This window comes from Hydra vulgaris, chromosome 06 (genome assembly GCF_038396675.1).
Source record: "Hydra vulgaris chromosome 06, alternate assembly HydraT2T_AEP".
Classification (NCBI taxonomy): domain Eukaryota; kingdom Metazoa; phylum Cnidaria; class Hydrozoa; order Anthoathecata; family Hydridae; genus Hydra; species Hydra vulgaris.
In genome coordinates, this window is record NC_088925.1 from 37348135 (window position 1) to 37370103 (window position 21969).

The following is a 21969-nucleotide window of genomic DNA, read 5'->3' on the forward strand; positions in this document are numbered from 1 at the left end:
ATTTACTATTGTTAATTTTCAATCAAAATGGTTTACAGTAATGTTTCATAAAAGTATTTAAATAACATAAAAAGTATAAAAAATATGAAAGTTAATACTATTAGTTGACAATCTAATGAGAAAAAAGTTTTTTTTTTTTTAGCTTTTTTGTTTTTGAATAATTTTTGTCTCTAGAAAAGAAAATAAAACAGAAAAATAGTATTTAAAAGATATGATTTTGTAATATTTGTATTTTATATTTTTTCAAGAAAAAAGTTAAAGTTTTAGTTTTTGTATTTTTCACACACCGAAGATATCGTGGAGTTAGTTGCAAGGGTGGACAGAATTATAATATTTTAATATAAATATATATTTTTAATTTATATTAATGGCTTTTTGATCGGACCCAAATTCAAATCACTCAGAATCATTGTTTATAATCAATTAGAATTGCGTTAACATTGTTTAATTGTATTATAATCATTGAGTTTAATATTATCACGATTATAATCAACCAGTTTAATATCATGATTGTAATCATCGAGTTTAATATCGTGATTGTAATTACCAGGTTTATTATAATTACGATAATAAATAACTTTGTAAAAATAAAAAAAATTTTTAAATCCAAAATCTTCAAAAGATACCACGGGTGGTAAATTAATTAGTATTTTAAATTAATCAATTGAAAATAAATTTTCGCAATAGTAATTAGTTTATGATTTTTAAAATGAACTTTAGAACACAATTTGGGATAGATTAATAAGTATCAATGTGGGGCGCAATATGTCCAAGTTTCCGCTGTTTCTTTAAGAAACCTACAGTATTATTAAAATGGTTTAGTACAATATTAACAAAACCAATCGCAAAACTTTTAATTATGAAGTTAGACTCTTCAAATTCTTACAAATAAGTTTAATTATAAAATTCTGAAGAATTTGATTCAAAATTTTTCAACGATACTGCGCTTAATCTTGTCTATACTGCTCCAACTATGGTAAAGATTTTTTCGAAAGACGATTTTGTTGTAGTATAAGTAATTAACGCAGGAAAAAAACAACCTTTTAAGCGTTTTATTGTCTATTCAGGTATGAGAAAGGTGAAATAACTTCCAGGTTTCTTTTTTTAAACAAAAGCCAAATGGAGCTTTTGTTTTTCCTGATTTTAAATAATCTAAAAATCTTAGCATAATATGCTAAGTTTTTTAGATTATTTATACTATAAAGATGGTCCTGTCAAACTTAATTCTACAACCCTGGAGCAGACAAAATCCAGAGGACATGATACAGATGTACAAAATGTTTAAAGAAATAAAAAAAATTGAACTTGTTAATTCACCATTAATTAAAAATTTAAACACCAGAGGTTACAATTTTAGATACAACAATCAAATTATTAGCAATTCAATCAGACATAACTTCTTAACAAATAAAATCGCTCCATTATGGAATACTTTGCCGGAAGAAGCTGTCAATATAAAATATGTAATGGAATTTAAAGAAAATTATGATACAATACATAAGTGACAAATTGAACTCATTTCTGAAAACTTTCATTGATATTTATGATACAATACATAAGTGACAAAATGCACATATTTATGAAAACTATTATTGATATTTATGATACAGTACAATAAATATTCATAGGCTCGGCTCAGATTCGTTGGGTCTAAAAAGGCCAGGTTTTCCCAAACCCTACTGCCATGATATAGAAGGCTTCACCCTTTCTAAATGTAAACAAAAACATTTCCGCTTGTGTGTTTTTACCCGCAATAATAGGCCGGGTGAATAAAAATGAGAAATTGCTTTTACTCTGAGTTTTTGGAGTAATTACTCAAATTACTTGAATAAAAATTTAAGCAATTGCTTTTTTCTTGCGAGAAAGCTTTTACTCTGAGCAATTGCTCATGTAAGAGAAAAAGGCGTTTTTTTATTCACCCGGCCTAATGTCTGAATAATAGACATAAAATTGATAAATTGTACTTATCTCTCATCTGAATAAAACTTTTGTTTCCATTTAGATTTGGTCGACTATATAAAGACAGAATCTTGCTGATGGCAACTTATATGCATTTTTATAGCAAACTGACTGTTGTCAGCTACTATGCCACAAATATAACATAGTAAACGATTATAAATATAACATAGTGAACAATTGACAAGTATAAAATGCATAATAAATACCAATAATCAATAACCAATAATCAATACCAAAAAATTAAAATTTGTTCTAGACTCCAACGAAACTCACCAGGCGGGCGTTGGTGTCATCGATTTAAGTTAAAATGTTCAAATAAAACACTGAGTACATTTAAGTTGAATAAACTATTAAGATGCTTTATAGAATTATAAACCCCTTGAAAAGTCTTTAAGTTGTAATTTATTTTGATTAAAACAATTAGTTTTTTAGTATCGGTGACATTTAAACAAGGTAAAAATTATTTTTTGTTCTACTTTAAAACTTAATAATAATAAACTAAAATGAAAGTAATCTATTTATATCATCCCATATGGATATCAAAAAACCAATGTGGGAGAGAAAAAATTTTCTTTTTTTTTTAATTAAAATTTTTATTTTTGGTAGCGGATAAGCGCTAATAATTTAATGTTTGAAAAAGTAGCAGAAGAGCGGTAGCGGTTTCTGGCTCCCAAAGAAGTGGAATGTTGCAGGCCCGTAGCAACCGGGGGGAGGATAATTCAATAAATTTTCAAATAGATAATTTTGCAAAAATTGACTGAAAAAATGACTTAAAAAAAAAAGAGGTCTTAAAACTATTTTGGGGCCACTTATTCCAGCATTGCCCCCCCCCTCCCCCAATACAATTTTTATTCCTACGGGCCTATGTTGTGGTAGCGCTTTCAAATAATTGGTAGCGCTGCCCAATTCTGTAAAATTAATATTTATAAGAGAGTTGGGAATCATTATTACATTTTTACTTTAGAGTGAAAAAAAAAATCAAAATAATGACCTAGTAGTAATAATAAAGCTACTAGACTCTAATAGCTTTATTGTTACTATTACGTCACTCATATTACACTAATTTAGAGTGAGTTTGTTGTTTATCTAACTAATCTTATTTACAACAAATTACCTCTAAGATTGATCAGTAAAAGTTTTGGAACCAATTTAATTAAAAAAAACCTTTCAACCTGCCCCTATCGCAGGGTACATTGATATTAATGAAAAACCTAAACAAAATACTGTTGCTGTCAATAACTAAAAGAGAAATATTGTTATTATCATTATTGTTATTATAGTGTATGCTGAAGCTGGTCAAGTCACCAGCAAGTGTGAAGTGTACAAAAAACTTTACATTGACAGCTTCTTCCGGCAAAGTATTCCATTATGGTACGATTCTACTTGTTTAGAAGTTATGTCTGATTGCATTGCTAATAGTTTGACTGTTGTATCTATAATTGTAACCTCTGTTGTTTAAATTTTTAAATATGGTGAATTAACAATGGTGAATTAACAAGTTCAATTTTTTTTATTTCTTTAAACATTTTGTACATCTGTATCATGTCCTCTGGATTTTGTCTGCTCCAGGGTTGTAGAATTAAGTTTGACAGGACCATCTTTATTAAAAGACTAATACATCTTTTTAATTCGCAATTTTACCAATAGCATGAAAGGATTTTTCGTTCTCATGCCAATTTAAAAAAATGGGTTTGGTATATGTTACGTAAGTAAAACGACTTTTAGCCGGATTCAACGTCTAATGTAAATATATTATTCAATACTTTTAGTATGATGTTAATTAACATCATACTAAAAGTATAGAATAATATATTTACGTTAGACGTTGAAGCCAGCTGAAAGTTGTTTTACTTTCCGTAACATAAAAAGTTGTTTTACTTTCCGTAACATAATACTAAATCCATTTTTTTATATCGGTAAAAGTAATGTCAAGTAATGTCAAAAGTAATGTCAAGTTTATTTGGTAGTTTAAACGACCAAATAAACTTGAAATTACTTTTGAAAAATATTGTAATTATTTACAAACATAATTTATAATTTATAATAAAATGCATGTAAATATACTAGCAAAAATAAGTTCAACTAAATTAAAATACGTATAAGTGTTTGATACATACCAGAGCAATTATTTTTTACTTAAAAAATAAAACTTTAAAAAAAACTAATGCACTTAATGAATTGTCCGATAATCTAGAACGAATTCTTGTACAGAAGTTAAATGCTACAGAAAATGTTCGTTCGAAATTTGTTGATGTTGTTTTTATTGCCATTAACGCTTGATATAGTTTATCTAAATATGCAGTTCTTTTTTAGTTTTTGAAAACAATAAAAATTATTTTTTAATACCAACAAATCATCTCCGCAACTTGGCAAAATTGGACATTTCGTTCTTTCTAATTTTTTATGTAGTTCTTTTACTTTTAACAAATTTAACAATAATATGAACACTTTTTATACTTTCTTCTACATATCTTAATTTTGTTAATTCAGCATGTCCGTACTTTTCGCCGCTCTTGCCAGAATAATGATTGTCGTCATGATCATCATCAATACCAATTTGACCATGGTCATCACCATCACCATCAATATCATCTTCATCTTGCAAGATGTCAATAATTTTCTTTTTATATAGTACATCACAAACAGCTAAGTGTATAGTGTCATTCAAACACAAATTATAGAGACTCGGAGATTTTCGTCCAAATTTTATCATTACACTTGCACCGTTTATCGTTACACTTGCACCGGTTGAACCAAATATATGCTATTTAAAATAAATATTATATGTGTTTAAATGTTGCTCGCGTTTTTCAACTAATTCTACAGCTGTAAACGAGTTAAAAATTCTCACTGAACACAGAATATACCCTTCAGAGTCAATACCATGCAAATTGATATTTAGATATTTCCAAATTTTCATACTCGTTTATTCATCAAGCGTATTGCTAAATCGCCGACCTTTTTTAATTTTTTCTTGTAACAATTCTAATATTTCCAACTTTTTATTTTCATAAAATTTATGAATTAAATTCATAACATCTCTTTTGGTCTTAGGAAGATTATAACTTAATTTTACTAAACTTTCACAAATAAAGCTAGACTTTGTAATCGCCCTAACTGATATACCATCAACAGCGGCCATTTTAGCGACAATTTCTTCTAAAGGCGTTCTTGCAGCAGAAACGAAAGAGTCGATAGTTTTAAATCGTTTGGTGGTGACTTTTTCTCTTATTTCTTCTCGTTTTAGTAAAGAAATTCCATGTTTAACTTTTAAATGTTTAACCATTGATGAGGTATTTCCATCTTTGCTTGATATTTTCGTTGAACACATATCGCATTTACCACTTTTCAAATCGGTACATTGGGTAAAATAGTCCCACACTTTTGAATTCTTCAGCATAATGGGGCTGTATAAAATGTCACATTAAAATTATGATATTTCACTTTTTTCCTAATTTGGAGATATCACTCAACTTTTTAATTAATAAATGAAAAGTGTTTTTTTAAAGTTCTTTGAATACGCGCTAAAAGAATTAACTTATTAATTTCAATATTTCCTAATTTATATTAAAGAATGCTTTTAAAACAATCGCTAATATAAAAACATTTGATTAGAAAAAAATTTAAGTTATAAAGTTAGTGTGTATTCATACATACATGGAGACATACATAAACTTGAATGTTCTCAAAACATCTAAAAAGCCGTGGTCAAGTTCAAATTTAAGTTTCAAGCTAGATAGGTCGAGAACTCACAAACCCTATTACTATAGGGTTTTCTAGAAAAGAAAGGGATACAATGCGTCGACGCGCCGCTGCGTACGAAACAAGGGCGAACAGTCAAATCACGAGACTCGCCGTGTCTCCGGGTATCGAATCCGAGTATTTATCCACGAACTTGCCAAGTCCGAGTCCGGGTACCCGGAACCGAAAAACCTTACATGGCAGTATTTTTTAATATTTTTTTATCAATGCCATTTTTATGTTCACTCGAACATAAATGTTCGTATTATATTACACTCAAAAAGTTTACTGAAGTTTCTCTTTTAATAGCGTTATTGATTATTAGATTTGGCAGTTCAGTGGGAATATTTTCTAAATTATTTACTTTATGGAATAAAATAAATTTGGTTTTCTCAATATTTTGAGAAAGTTTATTACTTATAAACCACTAATTAACCCAACTGTTTGTTAGCTGTTTCAAAAAGTGTTTTAATATCTCTGTGGCAATAAAAAAGATTGTAGTCATCTGCAAAAAGAATACAATTTAATAGGTCGGTTGCTAAATTTAAACCATTTATATACACTAGGAATAACAACGATCCTATAACAGAGCCATGGGGAGCCCCAAATGTTACGGCATACGGAATTATTTGTTTTTACTCATATTATGTAAACTGAATAGGTCAAATAACTTTTTGATCAATACAAACTCCAACTAAAATTGGAAGTAGGTAATTAATCTGAGAACCATTGAGAATATTAAAATAGTTTTTACGCAAGACATCATAAACTCATTTTTGTACATATTTAAAAAATTAAAAAATTTAGATAACCGGAGTTTTTTTCCAGTGTCGTCAACGAAAAGATTATTAAAAAATAAATTTTTTTTCAGAGTTTGAAGAAAAATTCTTTAGTTTTAAAAATGCAGAAAAATTTATTAAAAACAAGTGTTGTATAACCATTAAAATTTTATCAAAAACATGTGTTTTTTTAACCCTGAAATTCCCCCTCCCTAAAAAATTATAATTAATCTTTTTTAATTGGTAATTTGGACTAATAACTAAACTATTAACTAAATAACTAATTCCATAAAAAAATATTTAAAAAATTAAAACGGGAAAAATCTTCAAGAAACTTAAAACCCTATTTCCGCTTAGTGACGCCTAGCATGTGGCTATCAGAAAAACAAGCATGTGGCTTTCAGAAAGAAAGTTTAACTTATTGAATCGTGTGTGTGTTTAGGTTTTTAAAATAGATACAACTAAAAAAAGTTATGTTATGTCATTAGTTTAGGCCATGTTTGTATGATTTTAGAACAAGTTTGCATTTGTCTTAACATTTTTTTAGTAAAAAGGTGTTATGACAACTGTATCAATGACAATCTGTCACTGCGACAATCTGTAACAATCTGTAACAATCTGTCACAGTGACAATCTGTCTGATCTTTACTGTCACATCACAAATTCACATGGCAAATCATCACTGCCACTGTAGCAATATGTCTGGCAACTGTGTCAGTGGTAATGACAACTGTGACAGTTCTAACATCATTTAGTTAATTTAGCTCTCTATAACATAGTATGTGTTTTACTTATAATTAATCATTTATAAAATTACAATGAGTATTTATTATAATTGACAACCATAAATTGTATATAATTTTTGTTCATAAATGTTGTTTATAAATGAAAACAATTATATAATATAATTGTTTTCATTTACAAACATAAATTGCTATATAAGATTAAATTTCTGTTTTTCTTTTTTTTTTTTTGTTTATTTTAAAATTAATAAAAAAAGTTTATTATTTAATTTTTGCAAACAATATTTGTCAAAAAAAGTGTCAAAACCATATTTGAAATATGCATGTAGTGGCTATTTTGACATAATATCCTCACTATTAATGTTTTAATGAATGTAGGAAAATATGTTCATACCAAGTTGCATAAAGACGCAGTGTTTTTTAATTTTATTTTGGATAGATTATAATTAGTCTATAAACTTAGACTTTATGTATGGCAGTGACATTGCTCATAAAGGTGTTATTGTACTACGTATCATAGAGTATATAATTTATATACTCTGTGATAGTACAGTTACACCTTTATGAGCGATATTTTAGCCATAGACAAGTCTAAGTTAGAGAGATCAAGCTGAATTCCTATTAAAGTGTTGAAAGTTTTCTATTATATAGTCCTTTAAATTATATGTTATAAGAGAAAATCTCACAGCTTAAGTTATTTGCAAATAGTGCAAGTCTAATCTTAAATAAATACCATCAAGTAATATTAAGTATTAGTATATATATACTTGATTTTTTCACTTCAAGTTATCTGAAAAAATCACTCCTAGCTCTCTTTCTGAATCTGATTGTTGAGTTTACAACCATTTATATAAATTGGGTATCTCTTATTTTTTAACCATAATGCATAAGTAAACATTTATTAATATCAAAGTTAAGCAACTAATCTTATGTCCAAGCATACATAGAGTTCAAATCGCGTTGTAGTTGGTTATGTAACTCATCAGAAGATCTAATTGATAATTAATCATAAAATTTTAACGTTAGATATAAAAATAAATTAACAACAATAATAGCATATATATATATATATATATATATATATATATATATATATATATATATATATATATATATATATATATATATATATATATATATATATATATATATTAGTAGAAAATCACTTAACAAAATTTTTTTTTCATTTTACACTGTGTTTCATCAACAAAGATTCATCAGAAAGATTTTCTGATGAATCTTTGCTGATGAAACGCAGTGTAAAATGAATAAAAATTTTTGTTAAGTGATTTTCTACTAATATATAATTGCTCTGTTCTTTTAAGAACATTGAGCACTCTGTTGTGTAGAATATATTTTAAAATTGTTTAAATATATATATATATATATATATATATATGTATATATATATATATATATATATATATATATATATATATATATATATATATATATATATATATATATATATATATGTATGTATGTATGTATATATATATATATATATATATATATATATATATATATATATATATATATATATATATATATATATATATATATATATATATATATATATATATACAGCTATGCTCAAATGTATGGAGCACCTATTTGTTTAAATATATTTGTGTTTAAAAAATGAGATATACATGATGAATTTTTTTTTAAATGGTATTTTATTTGTTTTTTACGTTTAAGCATTAGTAAATCATTTAATGCATGTTGAATTTGCTTGTCTGGGCATGATTAGACTTGTCTTAACTTGTCTATATACTCACTTAGTATAAATTCTGTCGAATTAAGATATTCATTTCATTCTTATCTTAAACGTAACTATTGTCAGCCGCTCATTATCTATTGTTTAAAAGTAGTGATTTTTTTTATCGTTCTTTATTTATTTTCATTATGAGTAAAACACGCGAACTTTCTGTGAGTGAAAGAAGCCAAATTGTGATACTCCATAAACAAGGACATTCCCAAGTGGAAATTTCAAAAATTATGAAATGCTCAAGGAAAGCAGTGCAAAATGCTATAAATAGATTTAGTGAAACTGGTTCATACGAAAATAGACCAAAAACGGGAAGAAAACGTATACTTTCTCCTAGAAACCATCGTTTCCTCAACAGGATTTCACTTCGAAATCGGACCAAATCTTCTAAAGACTTGGTTAGCGATCTGTGGGAGCACAGAAAAATTCAAATTTCTGCTCCAAGTGTTAGAAGATACTTAAAAGAAGGTAATTTACATGGAAGAAGGGCTCGCCGAAAACCATTGCTGACTGAGCACCATAAGAAACTTCGTTTAGAATGGGCTAAACAGCACCAAAATTGGTCATCAGAAGATTGGGCCAAAATTATTTGGTCAGACGAATCAAATATAGAGGTAAGGCATCATTATGACTTACGGTGTAACCAAAAAAAAAAAAAAAAAATATCATTTCGAAATTATTCCTTTAAGTACCTGAAATTTTACATGTTGAAATTTATAATATCAAATTTGTATTCCTTTACTTTTTTGACCTAGATTTTCGGGCAACCTGGAGGCACCTTTGTAAGACGACGACCAGGCGAAGCATTTGAGCCGGAATGTATCATCCCTACAGTCAAATTTGGCGGTGGTGGCACAATGATCTGGGGTTGCATGGCCTCCAGTGGCGTAGGTGAAATATTTTTATGTGAGGGTAGGATGAATGCAGAGCGCTACATTACCATGCTAAATGAAGTTTTGGAGCCATCAATATTGAAATTATTTGACGAAGATGTCCCTCAATATTATTTTCAACAAGATAACGCTCCTTGCCACAAGGCAAAAAAAAAGTTTGGACTGGTTTTCAACAAATGAAGTTCCCCTCATTACGTGGCCCCCCCAGTCTCCAGATTTGTCACCCATAGAAAATTTGTGGTCTATTTTGAAGAGGAAGTTGTCAATTTACAGATGTAAATCCAAAGAAGAATTTAAAGCGAAAATTCTGGATGAATGGGAAAAAATACCAGCGAATGTATGTAAGGATCTTGTGGACAGCATGCCCAAAAGACTACGTGCGGTGATCAAGGCAAAGGGAGGTGCTACAAAATATTAATTATATTAAATAATATTGTTGAATTGAAATAATTTGTATCAAATAAACACATTCACATTTACTATTTGTTCATTACTTTTGAATTTTAAATAAAATATAGGGGTGCTCCATACATTTGAGCATAGCTGCATATATATATATATATATATATATATATATATATATATATATATATATATATATATATATATATGTATGTATGTATGTATGTATGTATATATATATATATATATATATATATATATATATATATATATATATATATATATATATATATATATATAAATAAATAATAAGGCTTGGCACTACCCCGGTTTTGATTTATTTTGAATTATAAAACTGGGTAAATGGTTTTTTTGCCAGTTTTTTTTATATTTGTGTTTTTTTATATTTATATTTTGTTTTTTTATATTTGTTTATATATATATGTGTGTGTGTGTGTGTGTGTGTGTGTGTGTGTGTGTTTGTGATGTGTGTGTGTGCTTTCGTGTGTGTGTGTGTGTGTATGTGTGTGTGTGTGTGTGTGTGTGTGTGTCTGTGTTTGTGTGTGTGTGTATATATATATATATATATATATATATATATATATATATATATATATATATATATATATATATATATATATATATATATATATATATAGACACACACAGAGTTACAGCCCTTAGAGTTAGGGATGGCATTCAGCCAGTTCCGACCTTGCAGCCGACATAGATGTGTTTCTATGTTTTATAGTAAAACCTTTGTATCAAATTTTTTTTTGCTGACCTCAAAAAGATTAAAGTTGGAAAATTATTATTGACCTCATTTTTCCAAATTCCTAGGGCTTTAGTTATAATAATGAGTTAATATTAACTTTCAAACAACAATTTAATAAATATACATAAACAGAGAAACTTACAAAAAGTTATAAGCTGATAAAACCAGCTATAAAATATAAACAATTGTTGTAAAAAAAAAAAAAAAATAACAATAAAAATAATATCTAAAATTATAATAAAAAGAATATAAGTTATATGTTTATAAATATATTATTAAAGGAAACAAATACATGAAAAAAAAAACAACAACATAAAATTGTGAATATTTCAAAATAGTTAACAGTAATAGTGTATTCATACACTTTGAATAAACTCAAACACACAAGAATCTAAGAAAAAAAAACAAACAATAAGAATAAGTAATTAAAAGAAACAAAGATTTTTTAACATAGTGTAAAGAAAGTTAAAAAAAAATTTGAAAAAAAGATTTTTTCTTTTTTATCTGATAATTTCTTATTTTATTGAAATGACTCAATACAACTTTTGTTGTCGTTAGCACGTTAAAAATTATTTGAAATTTTTAAAAATAACTTGAAATTTAGTATTTTAAATTTTTATATTTAATGTATAGAAAATACAATAATTTTAATTTAAAGATCTATTTTTAATTCAAATAATGTTATTAATAAGTTTTTATTTTAAAGGTGGAATTAAATAAAAAATGTTTGTTGATGAAAAAGTTCATGAAGCCCAAATTCTGAATGGTAAAAAAATTTCAGAGTAAGTATTTTCATTATTTGTTTTGTTTTTTTATTTTAATTTTGATTCTATCAGGCAACCAAAAAAGTTTGTGTGATTTGCAGATCCATAAATAAATACACATAAAAACAGTTTTAATAAAGTTTATTCTGAAAAATAGTCTCCTTCAGCAAGAATAACTTTCTCCCATCGTGAAACAAGCTAGTATATTCCAATTTTATAAAAGTCTTGAGTTTGGTAGCTAAAAAATTGAGTTAACTCATTTTCGAGATCTTCTCTATTTCGAAACTGTCGATTCCTCATATGATTATCCAGGGCCAAAAACAGGCGATAGTCACTTGGTGCAAGGTCTGGTGAATACGGAGGGTGAGTTAGAATCTCCCATTGTAAACGTGCTAGAGTTTCCTGCATGATTTTTACGGTATGCAGTCTGGCGTTGCTTGTTTTTGGTGAAGAGCAACCGAAACTCTGTCCAATTGGGCTGAGTATATCTCAGCAGTAATGGTTTGTCCACTTGGTAGCAACTCATAGTGAACCTTTTGTTGGTAAATGCTTGGTTTAGGAGTCATCGGTACTGGATCGTTACTGGCTAGCCAATGATATGTTCGTTTTTTGTTGTAGTATGTAATCCATTTTTCGTCGCACGTTAATATCCGGTCAAAAAATGGCACTAAAGCAGGAAAGCAATGAAGAACAAATGGTTAAGCACTGTAACTTGTTTGTTTCACTCAACTCATAAGGTACCCATTTGCTCAACTTCCAACATTTTCCAAGTTGGTGCAAATGTAAATGAGTAGTTTCATCACTCACATTAAATCGTAAGGCAAGGTCCTTACATGTTTGACTGGAGTCCTGCTCGATTGCCAGCTTGATATCCTCGTTGTTTATGATGGATGGTCTTCCAGATCTTGGTTCATCTTCAAGGTTTTCATTTCCAGAAGCAAAGTTTTTAAACCACTTTTGACCCGTCCGTTCTGCTATGATACCTTCCCCAAAAGCAGCGCATATCTTACGACAAGCTTCTGCAGCTTTGGTTCCAAGTTTGAACTCATAAAGTAAACAGGCGCAATTTATTGCATCTGACACAGCCATACTCCACTTAAGACTTTTAAATTTAAAACACACTAATAAAACTTATGAAACACACTGATTGATTCTCCTTAAAACAAGCTTTAATTTATATGTAAAATCATCCCCCACCACAACCAGTTTTCTTAACACATTTCTTAGAAATAGGCAATTAGGATAAACCGCACAAACTTTTTTGGTTGCCTGATAGCAATTTTTTCACTTTTTTAAAATATTTCAAAAAGAAAGGAAAACCTGGATAACTCAAGATGAAAGTTTATGTTGAATACTCAAAAAAAAATTATGGAAAAATGATGTTCAGTTATTTTTAGTTTGATATTTAAATAGTTTACTTTAGAACCTTTATTTTTTATACTGTTTTGAGACATGATTCGTGTTTTCATTTGCATATTTTTATAATGTAATTTTTATTAAATAAATTCTATTATAATAAAATTATTTATAAATTCTATTATAAAATTATAAATTTATTATGTAAATTTTAACCAAGCTCATCGTGTTTTAAAATGCCTAAATCGTTTATTATGATATCAAATGTCATTGGTGACTAAAAAATTAAAACTAATATTATGTGTTGCTTTTTACTAAATGAGGAAACAAGTTTATGAATAAAGAAGCATTCATCATATTGAACTGATTTTTTTATTTTTCTTCATTTAAAAGAAAAATATTCAGTTTTTATAAACAAACCATATAAGTCTGGATAGGTTTATACAAAAAAAACTTTTTTTAAAGAATTTTACAAATTATATCATTAATACAATTTAAAAATAAACAATATTATTGAATATAATAAACAAATATTTTTTCATCTGATTCTTTGCTCTTTAGTTTCTTTCAGAATTCATCAACTTTTTAATGCTAATATATGTTTTTGATAACTTTTGGCTATAAAAATAGCTGTTTTAGTGTATGTATATATGTGCTCTGTAATAAGACTGTTAGATCTTCTTGGAGCACTTTTATAACTGGAAAAAAAAAGTATTTTCTTTATCTAAGTAATTACATTTTTTTGATTTAAAACAATATTAAATCTTGAAATCTTTATATATGAAATCTATATGAAATCTTTTTAATAATTCAAAAAAAGAGAATAATACATAGTGTGTTTTCATAAAATTGCAAGCAAGTAATATAAAATTATTATTTTAATAAACGAAATGATATATGGCACTATTTCTAACAGTGCAAAGCATTGCCGCGTAGTTAGCATGTAATGAGTTGGTACAATTTTACTGTTATATTGCACCTAAGCAGCGTCGTCTTATCGCAAGTGCAACAAGTGCAATCGCACTGGGCCCCCTATTAAATAAATTAGAAAAACTTCTCCAATACCATAAATTACTACGAATTAAAAGAAAAAATTTTTTTTTTTAGTTTCTGCACAGGGCCCCCAAAAGTTACAGCACGGCGCTGCACCTAAGGAAGGGATTCCTAAGTGACAAGACAAGTTATGTTTATTTGGTAAATAAGTATTAGAAAATAAGTTTTAACCCTTTCGCGACTGACTTAAAAACAGCTATATGACTGCGCGTAAAATTACGATCTAGGATCATGATCAATTAAAAGAGTATAAAATAAAAATTACTAGTCAGAATTTTACAAATAAGACCTTGTTTTTTTTGTCAAAGAATTGGCTTTCAGGAAATTAAAAAACTAAAAAAAAAAACTTATTATCTTAGTAACGTGATCATAATATATTATGTTGAAATTAACAAAAATATATAGTTTCTCTATGTAACCTTTAACAAATAAAGAAGAAATACATAAACATACCGTTTTTGAATTTAAATAAATGATACATTTATTTTGGTGATCAAACAAAAAAAATCTTCACCACTATCACTGAAAAAAATATCAAGGATCTCATTCATGACAGTATACTTTTTATCTGTTTTTGTCATTTTTTAAAATTAATTTTTGAGCGATCCATAAATGCAGTTAACAAACGGTTTGAAGCATTAACTTAAGAAATTATTCACATTTCAAAAATAAGTTTAAAGTTTTCCCCAATTGCTATAGATGATTTGAAATATTCAAAATTGTTTATGCACCGCCATGCGGGTCACTCGTCATTTAGAAACAAATTTTATGAACCGCCATACGGGTCACTCGTCACGAAAGGGTTAAAGTTCATTAAAATTACCAAAAGTTTTTTTCATTGTAAAAATAATAAATAATTTGAATAAATAATTTGAATTAAAAGTAAAGATAACTTTACTGAATAATCAATATTAAACTTTGTTAAAAGTTAAATTATGTCATTTAGATATTTTAAAGTACCACATTGTAATGAAATTTAATTTGAAACCACATTAAAAATCATTTAAAGTCTAAATATCTATAAATTAAACAATATTGTTATATAAAAATTATAAATGAAATTTAAATATGCTGTTTAAAAAAAAAGTTTCTTTATTTTAATAAAAATAAAGAAAATTGTGTTTCCAACAAATGATTATTGCATTTTCACTTAATTGAAATTGTTTTGACTTATTCAGAATCTGTTGACTAATGTACCTCATTAAAAAACTCTTAAAACAAAAGATACTTTTATTTTGTTTTTGATGAGGCTTCTTCATACAAAGTTAGATTAAAACTTGGTAGCTATATTTTATGTGTTTCAAAATATCAGGTTTATTTATACTATTATAGTATTAAATAATTATTAATTAATCTTCAAATTATATATTATTAGTATCTTCAAATACCCTTTTTCTTCTTGGTTTGGCATTGACATTTGGCATTGACTATAAATATATATCAAGCCTTGTTACAAGATTTTGCTGCGTAACGAAAACGTGTAACATATTTCAAAGTAACTCAACTCAGCAAATATATTTTGCATTGTTAGAAGTTACATTGTGTCACTAGCGTATTTTCAAGTACTGCATTATAGTTAAAGTTATTTTATTAATGCGTTAAAAATCATACAGACTATTTTTTTTCTTCACTATAACAAAAGTTACAAATAAAATCCAAGTTCCTATTTGAAAAATCATTTTTATCATTTTTTTCAAATAACTAAATTTTATTTTGAAATAAATATTTTTTAATAAAACGTAACATAATATTTGTTTATTTTCTTATAATTTTACAGTTGGTTTTTGGTTATTGTATTAACTGCTAATAAATTTTTTCTCATTTATTTTGTGAACTCTTTTTAATAGTGTTTTTAAACAATAAAGAGTTTTATCAGTTACCGATAACATTCGTGATCATAATTTATTTTCATAAATTAAACGAACGTCATTAAAACTCTATGTTATCGAATTGACAATAAACAAAATAATTTATTAATAAAATATTTACATCAAAATAAATTGTGCATTTTTTAAACTATTATGACAAAAAATAATTTATATATTTAAAAGGTATTTATATATTTAATTCCTTAAGATAAATTTTTAACAAAAGCAAAAAAATTATTAAATTTTTTGTTAAAGAAACAAACTGTTTCTTTAACAAAAATTTTATAATTTTTGTTAAAGAAACAGTAAATCTTAAGGAATTAAATATATTAACCGCAATTGTAAACAAAATCTATTAGTTTACAATTGCGGTTAAATCCTTTTAACCGCAATTAAAAGCTATTTTGGTTGAGTAACTTTTTATCATTTTTTAATATGTAAACAAGTGTAAAGATATCGTTTAAGCAGTAAGATACATAAAATAATTAATGTTACAAAAACCACTTAAGATGTTTAAATGGTGATTATGTAAAAAATTTTGCCTAAAAATTGTGTTTGATATTCACGCTATTTACAAATATAACAAGTTAAAAAATAAAGAAAATTTTATTTTTATTATTCTAACTAAAAAAAGAAGAAAAAAAGAGAATATATAATGTTTAAAAATAGAAGTCATGAAAGAAACATTTAAAAAGCTTTTATTTATTATCTCGTAATAGCAAGAATATTTATTTAGACAAATTTTTATAAAATTAAAAAACAAAATAAAAAGTCATTAGCTAAAAAATAGTACACAATAAATTTAATTTTGTATTAGTGCCACTTTTGATATTTTAAATTTTGATTGTTTGTTTTGTTATAATAATTGATTTTATCAAAAAATTGATTGACAGATATATAAAATAAAAATATTCCTAAAGTATACGTTTAACGTATATCTCCTATTGGCACTATATCTTGTATAGATACTGTAGATTCTCTTCCGCCTGGAAGTTTTATGTGTGCATACTAAGGCTCGGCTTCTATTAGTTCAACTCCTTTAACTAGGGGATCATATTTGCTAGATAAGATAGATTGTCTGTTTGAAGATCTCCATGGAAAATTGAAGAAATTCTCATGTGGTGTTGCATTTGTTGCAGTGCACGGCAATGAGTATTAAGTGTAATGCATCTTGTAGAACAATTTTCCAGTTTTTGACTGGTAGATTTCTTGATTTGAGAGCTAGTGTTGCTGTTTTCCATATTATCTTGTTAAAGCGCTCTACCTGTGTGTTTCCTTTATGATTATGGCGTTGTTCTGCTAGTTGCAAAATGTTGTGTATGTGATTTATAGAGTCGACTGAAATTATGCTTTTACTGCTGTTAAATGTAAGCTTGTTTTCCTCAGCTGCTTTTTATAGTTTCTTTAAATTAAAGTTGTGTTCAGTTTGAGTCAAGTCAGCTATCTTAATATCATCTAAATATGCATAGGGGGCATTCCGAATATGCATAGGTGTCTTCCAAGAAGAATGGAAATCAAAAAGTCAGAAAAAAAATTAAGTTAGATACTACTATAGAATTGCTTGGAATTTCACCAGTCAAACTAAAAAGTCTTTTAAAATACAGCAAATTGCCTGCAGCAAAACAAAAGTTTGAGAACACTATTGACAGAGTTGCAAAAATGATCTCATTAGCATATAATATTAAAGAAACTTCTTTAACAACAGAAATAAAAAGCACAGTTTCAAACAACAACATTAACAATGACCATGATCTAGACATTTTTAAGTATGAAATAAAAAAAAAAATTCCAGAGACTGGCTCTTATTGCCATAAAGTGCAAATGTTAACACTCGCACCAAAATCATGGACAAAATTTCTCATTGATGCCATTAGGTGGAATAAATGTTATAAAGTTTTCATGGCATTGATTGTTTGTTCTTTTGAAAATGCAGAATGTATGTTGCATCAATGTAACCAATGCCTTGGTATTGAAGCATTAAAAACTTTTTTAGTGCAAGAGTTTATGGACCATGAGCTCAAAGAAGATATAGTATTCAAGCAATGGCAGATTACCGATCATACAACACTATTATTACAGTCTTTGCCACTAGATGAATTTAATGATTTATTATCTGACAGCATTGACAACCTTACCACTTATTCATATATTGCAAAAACACAAAGTAGATACTTGAAAAACTGTAAAGAAAATCTTAACCAAAATGAATTTAATTTTAGGAGATTTTGCTGAAAATTATCAATATATTGTTCAGGATGAGGTTCAAGGTTATCACTGGAGCAAAAATCAATGTTCACTCTTTACAATTGTACTTTATTTTATAGAGGAAAAACTTCTCAAACATAAATCTTTTTGTTACCTTTCAGAAGATGTTGATCATGACACAGGATTTATTTACAAGACTCAGGAAGATATAACTAGATATATCAAAGAAAATTTACCAAGATATATCAAAGAAAATGTATCAAGTGTGAAATACTTTTCTGATGGTTGTGCAGCACAATTTAAAAATTATCAAAACTTTATCAATCTTTGTCATCACAGTAAAGACTTTGATTTAAGAGCTGAATGGGTATTTTTTGTTACCAGTTATGGTAAATCCCCCTGTGATGGTATTGATGGGACTGTTAAAAGAGTAGTATGTCAAGAAAGTCTAAAACAAATAACTACTTGGCAGATTTTAGATGTTAATTTAATGTACTCCTTTTGTAAAGCCAAGATAAATGGAATTTGTTTTAAATTATTTTCAAAAGATGATATCGACCAAACAAGAGTTCAATTAGAAAAAAGATATTTAGGTGGAAGAACAGTTCCTAGCACAAGGATGTATCATGACTTTATTCCAATTGCTTCAAACACTATAAGTTATAAAAAAACAAGTAATAATAAATGCACTGAAACATTTGATATCATTCGAATAAAGAAACATAGTAAAGAAATTTCATTAAACATAAAAAAAAAGGATTATATTGCATGTTTTTATGACGGATTTTGGTGGGTAGGGATGTAAGTGACCTTGATATAAAAGTCAGATTCATGCATCCATATGGACCAGGTAAAAACTTCTTTTGGCCAATGAGTAATGATGAGTGTTGGGTGATCAATTCTGAAGTTATACACCTAATTTCTACACCTACAACAATATCAGGTCGTACGTACAACATATCTGATTTAGATTTGGAGAATATAAGCAGTTGGTTACAAAAAAAATTAACTACATTTAAAATTATTTTGTTGTAATTTTATTTATCTGTTTTACATTTAGAATTTGTCTTTCTTTTTTTCTTTTTTTCAAATCTTGGATGTAAGACTGAAAAGAAAGGGAAGTTTAAAAAATTCCCACTGTCTACCTCATAATGTTAATGACTATATTAGTCTTAAACTACTAAATAATACCATAAAGATATTGATATAAATAAAAATGTTTAAAAACATTTCAGTATCTTTGGTTTTAAAATTTAAGATTTTTAAAATTGAAAAGATCTCAGTTTTGAGTGCTTACTTTGAAATAAGAGGTAAGTATTAATTGATTTGAAATAATGTAAATAAATTTTAGAGTTTATAAAGTTCCTCAAACTTAAACTAAAAGTATATATATGTGTTTTTAAATTATATTTTAATAATTATTAATTAAATTTGTGTAAAAAAAAAAAAAAAAAAAATTTAGGAAGATTGGGGATATGAGTTAGTCAGGCCTTTCCTTGGCATATGAATATAAATGTCCTAAAATAGTCACAAAATAACACTATTTGGTGTTTTATTTAAATAAATGTTTTAAAAAAGATTTCAATTGCTTTTGTTACAAAATTTAAATTTTTCTAAATAGATGCCATTTTTAAATGCAAATTTTGATCAAGTATTATAGAGACAATTGATGAATCTAATTTTTTTTCAGTAGACCTAAGATGAAATAATGATATACAATTGCACTTCTTACTCAGGATTTTGGGCCACATTCTTCATTTTACCTCCAAAAATCATTAATTTACAAGTCAATATTTTTGAACAAAATTGGATAAATGAGGCATTTCCTGAGACAATCAAGTCTTGAGGGTGCTATTTTTGGATTCCTCTAATTATAATCTATTGGGGTACCAAATTTTAAAAAATTTCCCCAAGCCATTATGAAGAAACAATGTCAAAGTTGCTTTGTAGTCGCTTCAGATAATCACTAAAATGATGAGTCAGCATTATTTCAACTGACGATATCTCTGGAACCCATGTGTAATTTTAACTAAAATTTTTGCAGTTGTTATTTTTTTAATATGGACTGCAAGTGAGGTAAAAATGAACAAATTCTGAGATGTAAGGTTGTCGAAAATCAGGGCTCGAATTAAGCATATTGCGATTACTTTTCGCACCTTCGCGATTAGTTTTTTTCTTAAAATATGTTTTTTCGTGATCTTTCTTTTTTTCGTGATTATTCTTTTTTTATTTTAGAAGATTAATACTCTATTCGCAAATATTTAGTGTTCTTTTACAGTATAAAACTGCAGTGACTTCTGTAACAATAATTTTTTTTTAAAGCGGAGCATAAAGTAAAAGAAAGAAAAATAAAAGATTTAGAAAATCAATTAGCAAAAATGTTCAAATGCAGGAAAAAGACGATTGTTTAAGGAAGGAAAAATTTATAAAAAACAAACGATTAAATACCTATTCGAATCAAGAAATAAAAGATTTTGATTGAAAAAAGAAATAAAAGTTAATTGATTGAAAAGTCACTTTCTTAACTCAAATTCTTAAGGGCTTTATTTCGATTTAGCTCATTCATTATGAACAAATTTAATGATATTTTTATAAGTTTATTTTGCGAAGAGTAGTGGAAGGCAATATAGACTCTAAATAGTTATTAAAAAAAAGCTTTAAAGTTTGTTAGTACACTTGCTAATTTTAAATTAATAGCAATAAATGGATTAGCAATAAACAATTTGAAAAACGGATAAGTCAAACAAAATTGTTTTCTATGACCTGGATCAAACCAGGAACAATATCAATAAAAAAAGATTCACTGGCATCGCACTTAAGCAGTGCGCAACATAAAGAGGCCACGCGAATTTATCAACAAACAACATTAGGTTCATTTTCATTATCTAACCATATTGTTCATAATACTCCAATCGGGCGTGGTTTACGTAAAATGGCCGTAAAAGACGCTGACTCGTTACGGAAAAAGTTTAATATTGTGTGTTACTTGGCAAAACTTAAATCAAAAATCAAAAAAAGTATTAGATCGTAAAAGGTTCTATTATTTAGACACATTTTTTTATTTCGCTTTATTTTATTAAAAAATAAAGCGAAATAAAAAAACTTTCGCTAACTTTTATTAAAAAATACATTGAATGAAAAAGCAATAGATAGAAATATCATGGGAATTTTATAAGGTTACTTAGATAAGAAAACTTACTTAATAAGAATTTAATTATCATTCGATGTTAATTCGAGCCCTGAAAATGTTTTTTTTGGATGATTTCATATGGATTTACCCATAGGTTTGTTTTAAAGAGTTTTTAATTATAAATTTGTCCATTTTCCTTTGAAAAACAGCAACTGCATTTGTTGGCCCAAATAACAAATGAGTAAATTGGTATAACTTGCTATCGGCTTCAAATGCTGTATAAGGTTTATCTTCTTTTAGAAGTGGTGTTTGATGGTAAGCACATGGTAAAATCAAGATTATACTTTCAGAATCTTGGGTTTTTTTTCGTCTCGGTTCTCGATCCATGCGAGACAATATTTTTTTGAGATGAGATCTTGTACAAATCCGAGATGAACTGAGATTTTTTCAATAATGTAAAAAACTATGAAATTAACTGAAATTTTCCAAAAAATTTGTGTTTCATAATTTTTTATTATTATTTTATTAAT

At 27.1% G+C, this 21969-nt stretch overlaps 1 protein-coding gene across 1 annotated transcript in view; it reads left to right on the top strand.

The window, feature by feature from the left end:
• The first annotated feature begins 11723 nt into the window (after positions 1-11723).
• The window catches only part of LOC100203891 (C-1-tetrahydrofolate synthase, cytoplasmic), a 62217-nt gene continuing 51971 nt past the window's right edge, over positions 11724-21969 (top strand). Inside the window, exon 1 of the mRNA XM_065800046.1 lies at positions 11724-11845. Coding sequence (XP_065656118.1) covers positions 11787-11845 — 59 coding nt within the window. The 5' untranslated portion in view covers positions 11724-11786. The remainder of the gene's footprint in view (positions 11846-21969) is intronic.